The sequence below is a fragment of the Oncorhynchus nerka genome, linkage group LG9a (assembly GCF_034236695.1).
Source record: "Oncorhynchus nerka isolate Pitt River linkage group LG9a, Oner_Uvic_2.0, whole genome shotgun sequence".
NCBI lineage: Eukaryota > Metazoa > Chordata > Actinopteri > Salmoniformes > Salmonidae > Oncorhynchus > Oncorhynchus nerka.
Window position 1 is genome coordinate 43,954,115 of NC_088404.1, and position 18,030 is coordinate 43,972,144.

General features: G+C 43.0%; 1 protein-coding gene across 1 annotated transcript in view; it reads right to left on the reverse strand.

Moving 5' to 3' along the window:
• Nucleotides 1-1,777: 1,777 nt before the first annotated feature.
• LOC115134378 (fatty acid 2-hydroxylase-like) overlaps nt 1,778-18,030 on the reverse strand; it is a 30,999-nt gene continuing 14,746 nt past the window's right edge. Inside the window, exons 2-7 of the mRNA XM_029668275.2 lie at nt 8,322-8,411; nt 5,479-5,621; nt 5,157-5,257; nt 4,829-5,001; nt 4,293-4,545; nt 1,778-4,076 (exon numbers count right to left, since the gene is read on the reverse strand). Of these exons, the coding sequence (XP_029524135.1) occupies nt 4,009-4,076; nt 4,293-4,545; nt 4,829-5,001; nt 5,157-5,257; nt 5,479-5,621; nt 8,322-8,411 (828 nt within the window). The 3' untranslated portion in view covers nt 1,778-4,008. The remainder of the gene's footprint in view (nt 4,077-4,292; nt 4,546-4,828; nt 5,002-5,156; nt 5,258-5,478; nt 5,622-8,321; nt 8,412-18,030) is intronic.

Here is an 18,030-nt window from a genome sequence, read left to right on the forward strand (position 1 = left end):
AGCTTGCTTTCTTGCTTATGGCGCGACAATGTGCCAGATGATGGCATACCTTAGTTCTCTGTTGTTTAGGACTGAAGGGTCCTCTTTTCTGAGACCAGTGTCTCAGCAGATCCTAGAGGATATGTACAGTATGCTGTATGACATCAATCCTTCATTACCAGCCATTACTAAAGGCAAAGAATATACACTGCTCAAAAAAATAAAGGGAACACTAAAATAACACATCCTAGATCTGAATGAATGAAATATTCTTATTAAATACTTTTTTCTTTACATAGTTGAATGTGCTGACAACAAAATCACACAAAAATGATCAATGGAAATCAAATTTATCAACCCATGGAGGTCTGGATTTGGAGTCACACTCAAAATTAGAGTGGAAAACCACACTACAGGCTGATCCAACTTTGATGTAATGTCCTTAAAACAAGTCCAAATTAGGCTCAGTAGTGTGTGTGGCCTCCACATGCCTGTATGACCTCCCTACAACACCTGGGCATGCTCCTGATGAGGTGGCGGATGGTCTCCTGAGGGATCTCCTCTAAGACCTGGACTAAAGCATCCGCCAACTCCTGGACAGTGTGTTGGTGGATGGAGCGAGAGATGATGTCCCAGATGTGCTCAATTGGATTCAGGTATGGGGAACGGGCAGGCCAGTCCATAGCATCAATGCCTTCCTCTTGCAGGAACTGCTGACACACTGCAGCCACATGAGGTCTAGCATTGTCTTGCATTAGGAGGAACCCAGGGCCAACCGCACCAGCATATGGTCTCACAAGGGGTCTGAGGATCTCATCTCGGTACCTAATGGCAGTCAGGCTACCTCATGGAGGGCTGTGCGGCCCCCCAAAGAAATGCCACCCCACACCATGACTGACCTACCGCCAAACCGGTCATGCTGGAGGATGTTGCAGGCAGCAGAACGTTCTCCACGGTGTCTCCAGACTGTCACGTCTGTCACATGTGCTCAGTGTGAACCTGCTTTGATCTGTGAAGAGCACAGGGCACCAGTGGCGAATTTGCCAATCTTGGTGTTCTCTAGGAAATGCCAAACGTCCTGCACGGTGTTGGGCTGTAAGCACAACCCCCACCTGTGGACGTCGGGCCCTCATGGAGTGTATTTCTGACCGTTTGAGCAGACTCATGCACATTTGTGTCCTGCTGTAGGTCATTTTGCAGGGCTCTGGCAGTGCTCCTCCTGCTCCTCCTTGCACAAAGGCGGAGGTAGCGGTCCTGCTGCTGGGTTGTTGCCCTCCTACGGCCTTCTCCACATCTCCTGATGTACTGGCCTGTCTCCTGGTAGCGCCTCCATGCTCTGGACACTACGCTGACAGACACAGCAAGCCTTCTTGCCACAGCTCGCATTGATGTGCCATCCTGGGTGAGCTGCACTACCTGATCCACTTGTGTGGGTTGTAGACTCCGTCTCATACTACCACTAGACTGAAAGCACCGCCAGCATTCAAAAGTGACCAAAACATCAGCCAGGAAGCATAGGAACTGAGAAGTGGTCTGTGGTCACCACCTGCAGAACCACTCCTTTATTGAGGGTGTCTTGCTAATTTCCTATAATTTCCAGCTGTTGTCTATTCCATTTGCACAACAGCATGTGAAATGTATTGTCAATCAGTGTTGCTTCCTAAGTGGACAGTTTGATTTCACAGAAGTGTGATTGACATGGAGTTACATTGTGTTGTTTAAGTGTTCCCTTTATTCTTTTGAGCAGTGTAATATAATAGTAGTTTAGAAGACAAAAATGGGCTGGCTCAAAAACAAGTGATCATCAGAAATATACAGGTATTTATTTACAGATATATCTGCATTTGCATAGACAAAGTTAAAATATGTATTGTGGTAAACAGATTTGGAAAATTATTTAAATGCATAATTTAGCAGAGATATTTCCACTTGACAGTATTAAAGTTTACAAGTTGTTTATAAATATATATATATATATATGTATTATTACTTTAACCCAACCAGAAGCTTGAGGGGAGGGCAGGGAAGAGGGAGCATCAACATCACCATTATTATCATTATCAACATCCTTATTTTCAGCACTATTATCATTATCGACATCACAACAATTGTTGGTTCTTTATCAAGTCATGTAAAAAGTTTATCATTACAAGTCATCATAAGCATGAGTACAAATATTGGTTTGAACATGCATCATCTCAGTACTGTAATGTGAGTCCTTGATGCTAATCTGGATATCTTACTGATGCTCTGCTGACCGCTCTCTGTCTGAATACAGTGTGAACACAACCCAACCCCGACCCCTGACCCTGACCTGAGTTCCAAACAGACCACTCCCACCCCCACTGCAGTTTTTATACTGTTAAGTACATGCTGGATTACACATAATATTTTTGCAATGAAGAATTACTCTCGTCTTATAAATCACCCCAATCAAGGCCCTTGGAGGTGATAGGAGACTGTGGCCCCCGGAAGCCTTCCTTACTGTAGCAATATACTATCACTAACATGACCTAACTAATGGTTCAAATCACTGTCTGAGACCACATGGGCTTCGTCAGGCCCCAGTCCCCTGTCTGTTTCCATGGTCTCCTGAGGAACAGTAGGAGTATTTGGGCTCATCTGTAGTGGCTTCACCTAAGGGTTAATTAAAACTGTAAAGAAAATCAAGAAGGGAATGAACAAAAACACATGGAATGCAGAAGATAGAAACATTAGGATTGAAAACAATTCGTCAGAACAGCTGAGGATCAACCTGTAACTGAACCAAGGGTCTCCTACACTTTAGTCTGACGCTAGATCATCACCCTACATGCAGGGAGGAGAACGGGCACCTATAGTGAGGTCCTAATATAAATCGGGCCCCATCCTTCACCTTATCGCATTAGCCACGTGCTGCTCCCTACAGCAGGAGACCTGATAGACCGGTCTCATGCCCTCAGCGTTCTGTCTCTGTATCCATAACACCACGTATCCAGCCATCCTTCAATACATCCACCCACACAAAAATCAGGATGTATACATCCGACTCCATCTCTCTCCACCTAGTACAACATCAACTCATTCTGAAGCTTCATTTGACATGTCAACAACAAACCAGTGTCTATGAGAGAGATGGAATGGGAAAGATACAGTATCTCTTTGTCTGCACACATATTTCTATATATTTAGTCATACCATTAATTAATACAAATAGACATTATGTTGAAATATACATTAATATGAACATAGTGAACGAGTAAATCAGCTCCCTTCATACCTTCCCACAGATTTTTTTATGGAAATGTCCCAGTGAAGGCAAGACACTACAGATGAACCATCTTTGGATTCGGTGAGCACATGCTGTCAAAAGCTTTTTTTCTGTGGGAAGAGCATTAGTAACGCTTGACCTTTAGAATAGAGGAGGGCATTCTGCAGCATCAACACTCCAGGGATAGAGAAGGGACTTTCCTGAGTTTTCTTAAAGGTATATGTAAATGTATAAACTTGGACAGCTTCTATAAGGACAAGTGTAATCTCTTTCACTTTCCGCCCTCCTAAACATCACTCATTCTCCTCTCTTTCCACATGCACACTCCTTCTCTCACTTTCAAATCACTCTCTCTACTGTCTCTGGTGGGATGTTGACCGTTAGAACCTGGGACTGCATGTAAGTTCCTCCTTACTGCATCATAGTCATATACAATCTTAATTGTATCCTTTTGTCCATTATAAGCAAAATGAATAAACAATAAAGAAATATAAACATGTTCCCCATCCCGGACCCTGCACCCCCTCCAGTTCTGAAAAGATACCTTCCTGCTTTGACTAGCAGGTGGAACATTATGGAGAAGTGTGTTTTGTTTTGTTCGGAGACGAGAGTAGCACTGTAGCAGTGAAGCAGTGAGCCAGACAGACAGACTGGTTTGTAGTAGTTTAGAGGGACATGCTGGAGTCACAGGGTGGGGGTTATTGAAGGGTTAAGTTGTCAGGTGTAAGAGGGATGGGGGAAGGTCGCCCCTCTCTGGAGAGTAGATTCAGTTGGGTCTTCTAAAAGGTTTGTTCGGGGATCACCGTGTTGAACGGATGGTCCCACAATGTGGTGCTGATTCCAAACCCTGCAGAGGGAAACCAATGCATGTCATCAGTGAGCAGACCGAGTCATAAGGTATAATAGATATAAGAACCATACGCTGAACTGCAGAGAATTACAGAGACGTATGAAGAGTCTGAGGTCATATACTTCACTTTCTATGTCCCTCATTCTCTTCATTAGAAGTTACTATGCCAACAGAAGTATGGTGATGCAAAGAGACTATTCTGGTCCTCCTTACCTGCTCTTTGGTGCTCAAAGTGGTGCTTGACGTGGTATGCCTTGAGGCTGTAAAGGTAGGTGTTTCTCTGAGGGGAGCCGTAGTGAAGGTAGTAGTGGGTCATGTCGTACACCACATACCCAAACAGCCCCCCCACAAACAGGGACACCCCCAGGGTCTCGGGGAAGGCCTTGGTTAGCAGCAGGTAGAAGCTGCCTACTACCACTGAGGCCAGGCCAGGAGGAAAGACCAGGCGGGAGCCATCATAGGGTGACTGAAGGGAGGAAACAGCAGGATTAAACATGGTGTTAGTTCAGGAGCAGATAGACATTGACTTGTTACTGAAAAAGTTGGTTTCATCAGTTATGCATATGGCTTGGCCTAGATTTGGAACAAAAATTATATCCTCCTGCAGTTTCCCAAGTTTCTGAATTCCAAATTAATCATAAACCAAAGAGGCATTAAACACATGTAGGTACTTATCCGTTTAAAAAAAAACGACATTAACATTTAGTTCCAGAGTATCATTCACTCTTCTGTGTATGTCGGTATCTCACCTTATGATGCTGTCCGTGCAGCAGGAAGTGAATGGTGATGAGGTAATAGTTGTGGGCGGGCGGGCGCATGTGGAAGACGAAGCGATGGATGCAATATTCGATGAAGGTCCACATGACCATGCCCATTATGAAGATGAGGGGAAAGCTGTACTTGTGCACCAAGACGGAGTAGTCTGGAGAGGGAGGTGGTGGGACAGATACAGGATATAGATATCTACTAGACTGTACATGGGGAAAAGCATGTATTGGCTGGCTGGCAAGAGAGAGAGAGAGAGAGAGAGAGAGAGAGAGAGAGAGAGAGAGACAGAGATATGATTGGGTCTGTTACCTGTGCTGGCGAACAGTCTGGTTGTCTCCAGTGCCAAGGTGGTGTAGCAGTACCAGCTGAGATAGAACACCAGTGGCATCCACACAGCAGGGACCATGTACCTACACGCAGACAATCAAATGACTTATTTAAACCCAAGCTTATCTTTCTAGGATAAGTGCATTTCTACACTGTATGGGCCGATTTCTCGGACAGAGATTAAGCCAAGTCTGGGACTAAAATTATGTTTAATAGAGTCTCCATTGAAATAGCCTTTTAGTTCAGGACTAGGCTTAATCTGTCTCTGGAAAACCGTCCCGAAGTGTACGTTCTTCTCTCTTACCAGGACGTTTTAGTGCTGGCCTCTAGAAACTCGTTCCCGAACAGGCGAATGGGCCGGTCCACAGGCTGGTGCACCCAAGTGTCATATTTCTCTCCAAGGTGGCCCACCTGCCAGGCCAGGGGCTTCCGCCAGTCCACCAGGTCCTGCAGGAAGAGCCACGGCTCAACTTACAACACAGTACAGTAGCTTAAGGCTTACAGCACACAACACAACAGTACAATACATACATACAGCATCATACAATACAAGGTGATTCTAATGTTTTAGAACCCCATTAGCACCACTTCTGCCTAAAAGCTTGAATTGTTAAACTACATCTTTTTCATGGAGAATCGAAATCCAATGGAAATTGGACTCGATAACTCATTTCAGTCATAACTTTATGTGACAGTGAGATCACTTTGGCTTGGCCCTTCTGACTGATGGTGTTCTGTCCAGCAGGTGGCGGTAGAGAGACTGAGACAGATGTCCACGGGAAAGTCTCCACCACACCAGACTTCAGACCCAGGAAGTAGAGGTGTTGTGCAACTCCCTGATAAACGCGTCATCCAATCTCTGTGAAGGATCTGCAGATCATATATCTGTCCATACTCTTTACTAAACGTCTCCTTTAACCGTTAACGTGACCTTGGATAGAGACCAGGCAGACTGAGATGGGCTTGTTCTTAGAGTCATGGTCTCCTCTGCACTGTAATAAATTATAGGGTGGGTCAGGTTTATATAGACTGCATGAAATATATATTTACTATACTGCCCTACCAAGCAAAAAGGCAGTAACTGCTCATAGCGTGGAACTGAGAAAAATTACTTTTATTTATTTTATGCAGTTACTGCTAACATGAACCCCACTTTCTCCAAAACACAATACAATACAAGCAAAAATGACCAGTTACAAATGAGCAGTTACTTCCTTTTTTCTTGGTAGGGCAGTATAGTAGACAAGTTTGGATCAATTTAGAGAAACAAAAATGTCAACAAACCATTAATTGAGGACATCGATTGTCTTGGGGTAGGAGGTTAAAAGTGAGGAATGGGGTTTCAGTCAGGTATGTGTTGAAAAGCAAACAAACAGGTCAATAATATAACAATGAGTGACAAAAGTGTAATGGTATTCAGGCCACAGATTCCTCCACTGTGTAAGTATGTAGGGCTGAATGAGCCAAGAGAAGAGACGCTGCACTAGGTACGTAACAAGCAATGGCAAGCATCATGCCATCGCTCAACGCATCACAATGACAAACACACACAGCTGGCCTTGGCCGCCCCTGTTGCAAAGTAAAGGTGACTCGCTGCTATTCACTAGCTAATCAAAAACATTCCTAAGGCCTGAGAAATACCTGTTCTGTTAGTGAGAACAAAGGAATCTCTCCCTGCATACCATACCCTGTCTATCTATACTGAACACCCAATAAACCTTCCACATATCTTCATATCTACTACAAACGGTCATAAGCTATGATTATGAATGCCCCGAAGCAGCTCCCCCACGGTCTTTAATAATTCGCTGTGAAAACGGGTGGGCACACAATTTTTAGCACGTCTCCATCTTTCCCAACTCTCTCCCTCTATGTGTGCGTTCGTAAATTCACTCTGGAGTGCCAGAGAGTGCTCAGAGTGTGCTCTGGGCGTTAGTAAATTCACTCTGGAGTGCCAGAGAGTGCTCAGAGTGTGCTCTGGGCGTTAGTAAATTCACTCTGGAGTGCCAGAGAGTGCTCAGAGAGTGCTCTGGGCATTCGTAAATTTAGAGCGTTTCGCTCTCGTGGGGTTCAGAGCCCACACTGGACTCTCTGGCCAAGGAGTAGGGTTGATCCAAGCGTTCTGACCTCACAACGGCAGTCAAGCACCCAAGCTAACTGGCTAAAGTTATCTATCTTGCTAGCTACTTCCAGACATACATGAGAGAACACCTCACTCTGACCATTTTTCTCACCCTAGCAGAGCTGGTTAGGCTGTTTTCATGTTATCCAGAGCATTTTGTGACTATTACTTTGCTGCTGGCAACAATTTAATTAATATTTTTAGCCCGATGTTTAACTGACACCGGACATATTCCACGGGTGTTGAGCATTCGGAAATTCATCAGTTATTCAGATGAGTGCTCTGAAATCAGAGTAGATAGCCAGAGTGAATTTACGATGTGTCAATGCAGCAGTGTACTGTAGCTTACAGGCCACAGTCAGAGCAGCAAGAGCGTTGAACTCAAGGGCCTTGGACCAGACACATTGATGTTGCACAACCCTGGCTGCCTGCTACCCTGCCTGTGTAACCGATGTGAAATGGCTAGCTAGTTATCTGGGTGCGCGCTAATAGCGTTTCAATCGGTGACGTCACTCGCTCTGAGACCTTGAAGTAGTTGTTCCCTTTACTCTGCAAGGGCCGCGGCTATTGTGGAGCGATGGGTAACGATGCTTCGAGGTTGGAGACATAGCTTCAAGTGTTGGGCCAATGACGACCCAGTACGGCTCTGAGATCTGAGCTCAACTCTGACTTGTAGTTGAACCCCATAACCAACCCCTGATATGATCACCTGTCACTTCCTGCCTGGCTGAAAGCCTGCAGTGGTTGGGTTTTGATGTTCAGCTTGATCAAAGAGGGAAGTCCAGAGGACCCTGCGGGCATCCTCTAGATCAGTGGTTCTTAACCAGGGGTACTTGAGAGGACTCATGAGACCATAGGCCTACTGGTAAAATGCACGAGGGGGTACTTCAGGGGTACTCCGGCCAGAGCTAAATTCAATTGGTGGTACAGTAACCCAAAAAGGAAACACTGCTCTAGATCTTTCTTACTCTTTTCTTCTTCCAGTTTTCATTCTGATTCTCTCTCTCCCTTTATTTTTCTCTCACCGTGTCTAGGTCGACTTGACTGCATTTGCTGAGGGGTGAAGGCTCCTCGTCCACAGTGTGCTCCTGGGTCTTCCTCCTCTCCCTCACTGTCTGTGGAACAACGGGAGACAAAGGTTGTGAGCTGCAATTCAAAATGCGAACATGGCCGGATGTCCATTAAGGCACTCACGCACACTGACACTCCCAACACACGCACAAACACTCACTTCATCATTTGCTCACACACACATAATACACACATACATTTATACAGACTCTATACACACCACGTACACTCACTCACATATAAGGCCAACAGACGGTGAAATAGCTATCACTAGCACCTTATAGGCTGCTTCCCTATATACATAGACTTGAAATCCCTGGCCACTTCAATAATTGGAATAATAGTCACTTTAATAATGTTTACATATTTTGCATTACTCATCTCATATGTATATACTGTATTCTATTCTATTCTAGTCTATGCCTCGCCCAAATATTTATATATTCTTAATTCCATTCCTTTACTTTAAATGTGTGTGTATTGTTGTGAAATGGTTAGATATTACTTGTTAGATATTACTGCACTGTTGGAGCTAGAAACACAAGCATTTCGCTACACCCGCAATTACATCTGCTGAACATGTGTATGTGACCAATAAAATTTGATTGGATTTGACTTGATCACATACTCTGCTGCTACTCTGTTTATCATATATCCTAATACATTACCCCAATACATAGCTCTATCACTCGAGTATCCCTGCACATTGTAAATATGGTACTGGAACATACTGACCCTATATATATATATATATATATACACAGTAGTGTGCTTACTTACTTTCTCTTGTTGTTTTTATTGCTTTAGTGTTTTTGTTCTACCTTATGTTATTTTTAGGAATACATTGATTACTGCATTGTTGGGTTTAGAGCTTTCAAGAAAGGCATTTTACTTGACTTGTACATGTGAAATTAAACCTTGAAACTAAAGCATATGATGCACAATATAATGTTACCATGGGGACATACAATTTGGTTTATTGACTGTATGAGTCAGAGGCATAGAGCATATACGTCTGCCTTTGCAATTTTCCTTGAAGAATGGGAAGGACGTAACATGGACACAGCCCTGATTATATCTTAAAGTGCATTTCTTTCGGTTCATATTGTTTGGTAAGGCATCCTTTTATGTATGTCTCAGGGCACATTACATGGCTGTCTGGGTTTATGCTCAGGACCAGGTCATCTCAAAGTGTAGCTCTGTCAGCTGATCATCATGATTCAGCCATATCATAGGTTGTCATAAAACTAAATGGGTGAAAATTCTAGGGAGGGGAAGGATAACTAGATCCTTGGATAGCCATGCTGTCAAGCTTGGTGAAATGTAACGTGAGGAGTTTGTACAATTAAAACAAATAGGCAGAGAGGCATGCCTCAGTTTGTAACCCAATGCCCTGCATTGGGTGTTGACTATGGGTGTTGACTATTTACACAAAGCGACAAAGTAACTATTTAACAACAGAACACACCTCCATCCTTAACTTTTCAACAATACCTTTAGATTCCATCATTCATTCTTATAAAAGGGCAGGCGAATATTCCAATATGAATCCCATGCTCATTTCTGAAGGTGAATTTCATAGCTCAAGTTACGAGTGGGGGTAAGAGATGGTTTTATTGACCCTAGTCTAAACCCTCCTGTTCACAGAGTTGATCTGTGGTTTCTTGAGCAACAAATTTGACCTAAACTACCTGGTGAAGGTTCGCCTCCCTGTGATCTAGGGTTAGAGTCTGTCTTTCAGTGTCATCCCTCCTCCCACCAGGTCTGTCCTGTGGTAGTCTTCCCATTCCCCTCCTTTCCCAGGGACAAGGCGAGGCCATCTCTTTTTCTCTCCCGGGCATCCCCTCTCAGCTCTCCCTGGTCGAGTCATTGCCTGGCAACTCATCTCAGAGTCAGACAGGTGCAATATTAATCAGGTGTAAAGCGGCAGCTCTCTCCATCTCAACTCTCCAGCTACACAAATGATTAACCACAACCCTCCTCTACTCCCGCCCTCTTACTCACGCATCTCCACGGCTACGCAACACCTCATTTGTTCTCTCTAAATCCTAACTACATCTCACTCTCTGCCTCCTCCAACCGTTTCCACCATCTCTCTCGCTCTCTCAATTTGATTTAAGGGCTTTATTGGCATGGGAAACATATGTTTACATTGCCAAAGCAAGTGAAATAGATAATAAACAAAAGTGAAACAAACAATTTAAAAAATGAACAGTAAACATTACACTCACAAAAAGTTCCAAAATGTTATTATTTCTCTCCCTCTCTGTGTGGCAAATAAATTAACTTTATGTCCTGAATAAAAAGCATTATGTGTGGGGCAAATACAACACAACGTCACTGAGTACCACCCTTCATAATTTCAAGCATGGTGGTGGCTGCATCATGTTATAGGTATGCTTGTCATTGGGAAAACCTAGGGAGTTATTTAGGATAAAAATAAACATAATAGTGCTAAGAACAGACAACTCCCAGACTGAACCAGGACAACCTGGTTCAGTCTGCTTTCCAACAAACACTGGGAGGCAAATTCATCTTTCCGCAGGACAATAATCAAAAACACAAGGCCAAATATACACTGGAATTGCTTACCAAGAGGACAGTGAATGTTCCGGAGTGGCCTAGTTACAGTTTTTGCTTAAAATGTATTGAAAATCTATGGCAAGACTTAAATGGCTGTCTAGCAATGATCAATAACCAACTTCACAGAGCTTGAAGAATTGTACAAATATTGTACAATCCAGGTGTGCAAAGCTCTTAGAGAATTATCCAGAAAGACTTAACTTTGGCAGCGATTACAGGTGTGATTCTGACATGTATTGACTCAGTGGTGTGAATACTTATGTAAATGAGATATTTCTGAATTTCATTTTCAATACATTTCAATAAAATACTTTCTCAAGGCACTATAAATGTGTTCCATGAGCTTACTTAAAACTATGTTGAATGCAAATACAACACACAAGCAAAAAAAAACATGTCAACTCACATGATGGAAACTCAATTACAGTTATAAACAGATGCACAAAAAAATACAAAGTTAATGATCACCTAGGCAGGACTTTTATGGCACACCGTTCATACGTGAGCTTCAGCATGTTTTAATCTTTGGTTTATGACACACTGATATTTCAATGTATTAGTGCAACTGAACTGATTAGCTGAAATGATGACTCCTTGCTGTCCCCAGTCCACCTGGCCATGCTGCTGTTCCAGTTTCAACTTCCACCTGATTGTGCTGCTGCTCCAGTTTCAACTGTTCTGCCTTATTATTATTCGACCATGCTGGTCATTTATGAACATTTGAACATCTTGGCCATGTTCTGTTATAATCTCCACCCGGCACAGCCAGAAGAGGACTGGCCACCCCACATAGCCTGGTTCCTCTCTAGGTTTCTTCCTAGGTTTTGGCTTTTCTAGGGAGTTTTTCCTAGCCACCGTGCTTCTACACCTGCATTGCTTGCTGTTTGGGGTTTTAGGCTGGGTTTCTGTACAGCACTTTGAGATATCAGCTGATGTACGAAGGGCTATATAAATAAATTTGATTTGATTTGATTTTAACACCCAATTAATTTTATAGCAAACAATTCACAATTGCCCTTTGAATGTACTACGCTACATTACATTGCAATGTTTCCACATAAGGCAATACACTTCAATAAAATAGAAAATCACATTTCCATCATTTCTATCCCATGTGTGATCATTGAAGACATCTTTCACATTCATTGATGCACAAATCCTGTCTTGAGCATTTGGTCATAGGTTCTCATTGACATCGCAGTAAAGCACTTAATGTCCTCATTGTTCATGCACCTTGGAAAAACCTTTTGGCATGGCATTTCCAAGCCTGACATTGGTCTGTATTGATGTAATTGCATGCTCCTGCATAGCAAGTGATTACTGAGCGCCAAGTCTAGGTCCAAAGGACTTAGCAGCTAGGTAGCCTAGTGGTTAGAGCGTTCGGCCAGTAAACGAAAGGTTGCTAGATCGAATCCACCAAGCTGACAAGGTAAAAATCTGTCATTCTGCCCCTGAACAAGGCAGTTAACCCACTGTTCCTAGGCCATCATTGTAAATAAGAATTTGTTCTTAACTGACTTGCCTAGTTTAATAAAGGTTAAAAAAAAAAAATTAATAAGACTCCTGAACAGCTAATCAAATGGCTACCCAGACTATTTGCATTGCCCCCCACCCACCCCTTCCCCTCTTTTACGCTGCTGCTACTCTCTGTTTCTTATCTATGCATAGTCACTTTAACTCTACCTACATGTTTATATTACTCAACTAACCGGTGCCACCGCACATTGACTCTGAACCGGTCCCAACTGTATATAGCCTTGCTATTGTTATTTTACTGCTGCTCTTGAATTATTTGTTACTTTTATTTAACACTTATTTTTTCTTAAAACTGCATTGTTGGTTAAGGGCATTTAAGTAAGCATTTAACTGTAAGGTGTATTTGTTGTATTCGGCACATCTGACAAATAACATTTGATTTGATTCATCCATTGCCTGAAGGAGGGTCATAGCGATGGCAATTTCTTTTAAACAAAAAAATACAAATAATGTTTTATTGTCACATACACTGGATAGGAACCGTGAAATGTGCTGTTTGACAGGGTCAGCCATAGTGGTACGCACTGGAGCAAATTAGGGTTAAGTGCCTTGCTCAAGGGCACATTGACCGATTTTTCACCTTGTCAGCTTGGATAGTCAAAACAGCGACCTTTCGGTTACTGACCCAGCGCTCTGGTAGTCTATCTGTCGCCCAATCATACACCTTCCACCTGTATTGTAATCATGTATCATGATGCGTAGCGAACATCAAACACTGATTAAGTTTGGAGAAGAATTTACTATGATTTTGTCTGTTGTACCGAGTCAATTGAAAAAGTTTTGAAACAATTACCTTTTTGATGATCTGCTTTGAGTTTTGTACTAAGGGTTGTGAAAATGTACCACATACAGTACTTGTGAAAACTGCACCAAAGCAATTGAACAAAAAAAGTATTACAACACTAAAAATGCCATTGAATATTACAGCTGGCGTGTTAGCATTTCTGAAGAGGAACAGAACATATTATTTCCCAGAGAAGTCTTAAGAGAGTATTGTCATAAGACCCCTGAGAAAGTGAAGAAGTGTAGAAGCACCTGACCTGATTCTACGTTGTAACCGGAGTTGAGTTCACTGACTTATTGGAAGGCTTGGTTGGAATCAGCAGCAAATTGGAGTCTGGCAATGATTGTTCAGGGCCTAGTTTTTATCGCCCTGGGCAATGGCTTTGATTTGAAACCAGCATGTGTGGAAATATGGCCACTCTTAACATGGACCTGAACTTTAGGGTAAGTTATTGTGAACCGAACACAGGCGTCAGAGCCAACAAGTGTGTAAATCAACTAGCTTACTGATACTTATATTAAGCCATAATATAATTTAATAAAAAAATACAAAGTTATCCGTTGAAGTTCTAGACTGTAAGCTGCTCCAGCAGAGCAGTGTCTCGGTGTGTAGGGCTTTGATTATTCCATGTGAAATGGGAGAGGGCCTGAGGAGAGGAGAGAGCGGAAGGCTTTAATTTGCTCAGCCAGGGTGGGTAAGTGAGGGATGGATACTGCTAAGAGAGAGGCAGGGCCATTAAGTAAGGTCCTCCACACCAGACCAGTTTACCTCCCATCCACTGAACACACTCACTCAGGTAGGCCTCACCATGGTAACACATCAGAGTAGAGGAGCGGACAGAGGGCCTCCCATCAGCTCATAGCGTAGAGTACAGTGTCCCCTCACTCTCTCTCTCTGAGACATCTACTCAGTCTCAAAATGTGAAAACAGACAGTCACATGCGCACACATTAGTTTCATCGCTTGGGGCGAGACAAGCCGGCATAAATCTGACTAGGTGTACTACACAGAATAGGGTTGTGCCTGTGTATACTCCTACTATGTGAACTATGACAATGTGTGGAACGCAAGGAATATTGACAGAGGTGACATGGTGTATTGAATTACTGTTAGAGTTTGCAAATACTGTACTATACACTTTTTACACCCCTGGTCACAGCATACAATTTAGGTTAACAAAATACGTACTCAAAGGTCATGGACCACTCATTTCTGATGTTTGTGGGTGTACAATTAAGCAATAAGGCCTGAGAGAGTGTGGTATATGGCCAATAAACCACGGCTAAGGGCTGTTCTTATGCATGATGCAACACAGAAGGCCTTGATACAGAACTTAGCTGTGGTATATTGGCCATATACCACAAACCCCAGAGGTGTCTTATTGCTATTTTATACAACGGGTGGATCTAATCCTGAATGCTGATTGGTTAAAACAGCATTCCAGCCGGTGTCTATGCCACAAGTTACCACCGGCTAAATCTGTGACGTTAAAATGGCTATTTACTATGTTCCATCTGACTGCTCAATCCACTGTCTCATCAGCCCAGCCAGGCAATTTATAAACTTGATCTATACTATAAAAAGCATCTAGATATTATCTCACATTTATTTTAGAATAACATTTCATTTTCAACAGCGGAGATTTGTATAAACCTTGCTGTCTGTCCCCGACATTTGCAACATTGTTTCAATATTCAAATTCGATCTCCAGCTGTCCCATAGTAATGAACGTGTCGGGACGAGACAGACAGACAGACAGGCAGGCAGGCAGGCAGGCAAGCAGAGTTTCTCAACCAGTCAAAATCATGAATCAGCTGACATCCTTCTTATGGATATATACAAATAAATGTAAATTCAAAAAAGGTCAAACGAAACGAAGTGCATCTAGTTTGCAGTCTTCCCAGCTTCAGTTTGAAGTGATTGTGTTGTAGTGACTGTGTTGTTGGTGAACTCCTCTGAACAACAGTGTCCTGATGAGTGAGCACATTCTTCTATACCAGGCGAAATAGCACCTCATTAGCTCATTGTTATGGATGTGTCCAAATAAATGTCACTAGAAAACAGCTTAAACAAATGCAAATGCAGGTACTTTTCTGTTAATCTGGCTGCAAGCAAAGGATAAGAATGTTTCCAGCCAGGACGGCAAAGGAACATTTACAACCAACGACTGGGTCACGTCCATAGATACAGAACAAAAAGACTGAACGACCGGGTCGCGTCTCTAGCAACTGAACCGATAGAATGAATGGCCAGCCGGCTTGGGTAGAAACCTTCTTGTGGAAGGATGAAATAGTATGAATAAATTCAGAAAAATAACGTTTAAAAAAATATGTCAATCATTATTTGAATATGTTGTTAAAACGTTGTTTAAAAGTGATAATGCCCTCGAAGCTGGTGTTTGGAGGATGTATTAGCACGGTTTGCTGGCCCTCAACTTCATCTCTGGCCTAACAACACCCGCGTCAATATATCCTCCAAACACTGGCTTCTCGGGCATTATCACTTAAATAAACTGGTTACAAACATAGTTATAACAGTAAAAATAAATGTTTTGTCATACCCATGGTATAGGGTCGGATATTCCACGGCTTTCAGCTAATCAGCATTCAGGGCTGGAACCACCTGATTTATAATTCCTTTTATAAACTGGGTGGTTCGAGCCCAGAATGCTGATTGGCTGAAAGCCGTATATGAGACCGTATACCATGTGTGTGGCAAAACATTTATTTTTACTGTTCTAATTACATTTGTAACCAGTTTATAATAGCAAATCAGGCACCTCAGGGGTTTGTGGTATATGGCCAATAGCTGTGGTATATTTGCCATATACCACACCCCCTCGTGCCTTATAGCTTTAATATACCACACCTTCCTGTATTCATAGTAGGGAACCAAGTGTGGGCATTGACAGTAATGGAAAAATTAGGCCTAGTTTCGCATTGCCAGACATCAAACTATATTCTCATTCAAAAATAAGATGTGGACCTTTTCTGGTGACTAAACCTAGAAGATTAATTATAAGAGATATCCTGTACTGCATGTTTCTATACTACTACAGTACTACCCCTATTGCTACTTCTACAGTACGGGTCTGAGTGTTTCAAGGGAATGGGGGTAATTGTCTCTGGTTGCAGCTGGTGTGGAGGCATGCAGGCTGGGAGAACTGAGCAGTTACATTTTAGTCATTTAGTCAAACAATAGAGCTTCTTCATTCCCGGTCCTCTCGGCCCTACACTGAGAGGAGAGGTGGGGGAGCGAACGTTAATAAGGCACTCTGTGTGTCCTCCATCTAATAGGCTGGGAAGGAGAATTAAGGAAAGAATGAGTGACAAAAAAACAAAGGGGATGGACAGAGGAGACCCTAGTCCAGGCTGGTACCATCAGAACAGGGGCCATAGTGTGTTGGTGGGGCACTGGGCGGATGGGTGTGGCAGAGGAAGGCGCAGGCTCGTGGTTTGGGAGGGGAATGCTTGGTTTAGGATGGGGAATTGTGAGGTCACAGACCGGCAATATGAATAACTGCCCGCCCAGCTGGCCAGAGCCACAGCACAATCCTGCCTTGTTATTTTATTCTTTGTCAAGACAAAACCGGCAACCACTGGCGCTCACATTACTGGACTGGAAGTAGGCCTACACAGAACAGGCTAGTGTTGCTCCTATCCAGAGAGCAGCTCTGATAATGAGTGGGGTGAGTCAATGGCTGAGAAGAGGGAACAGAACACAATCTCAATACATGTTACGTCAAGGCTTTTGTTAGAGATTATGGATGGATAGCTTGTTGTATAAAGGAGTAGTAAGAGAAAGCAGGGAGTTTCTTTTTAACAGTATGAAGCAGATTATTCAAGTGTTTGCCAACAGTTGCTGGGTTGGGCTGTATGGTCATTTCCAATGTGGATACAGGTTCAAAGTTCACAGTCACACTCTTGGAGTCCTTGAGCCCACACTGGAGGCCGAAATGGTGTAGCCAGAGTAGATGGGTAACAAGAGGAGACACGACAGATACACAATCAGTATTATTCAAGTAACAGTATCACCGGTCAATATGTCACAGCAGGAGGGTGGTGGATTTTGTGAACGTCAGTTAAAAAAGGTGTATCCCAGATGTCATCAATAGTTCCATCCCTGGTCACAGTGAAGAGGTCTTGTGACTCATCCTGGTTAATGGTTAACCATCACTATCATATCTGTGCCGGGGTACACAGTCGGACGGGCTACAGAGTTTAGAGAGATAAGTGTACTTCCCCTTTGCCACACACATGTACATAAGAACCATTTACCGAGTGTCATTGTCAGATCAGTCTCAAGCACAAATCAGTTGAAATGGCTCTGTTAGAATATGTAAGAGCAGTCTCTCTCTTACAGGGGAGTAACATGTTTTCACAAAACATTTGACTTTTCATTGTGGAAGACATTGTGGAGAGAAACAGTGACAGGGTGCGGAGGTGGGTGACTCCCTCTCCTCTTCCTCTCTTCACACACACAAACACACACACACACACACACACACACACACACACACACACACACACAGGATCACTCAGCTTCTCTTAGTAAACAAAGCCAGTCAAACCTGACTGGCAAGAAATGAAGATTACTCTCATTCACACACACGCAATCGTGGATGAGGATGGTACTAAAATCAGAGACAAACTGTAGCTGGAGACGTTTTGGCCCGAGTGTCCTGTTACTACATACACAAAGTATGACAAGAGACTGCCATTATATTACCACAATAAACCAGGAGAACCATGATAGACTTCA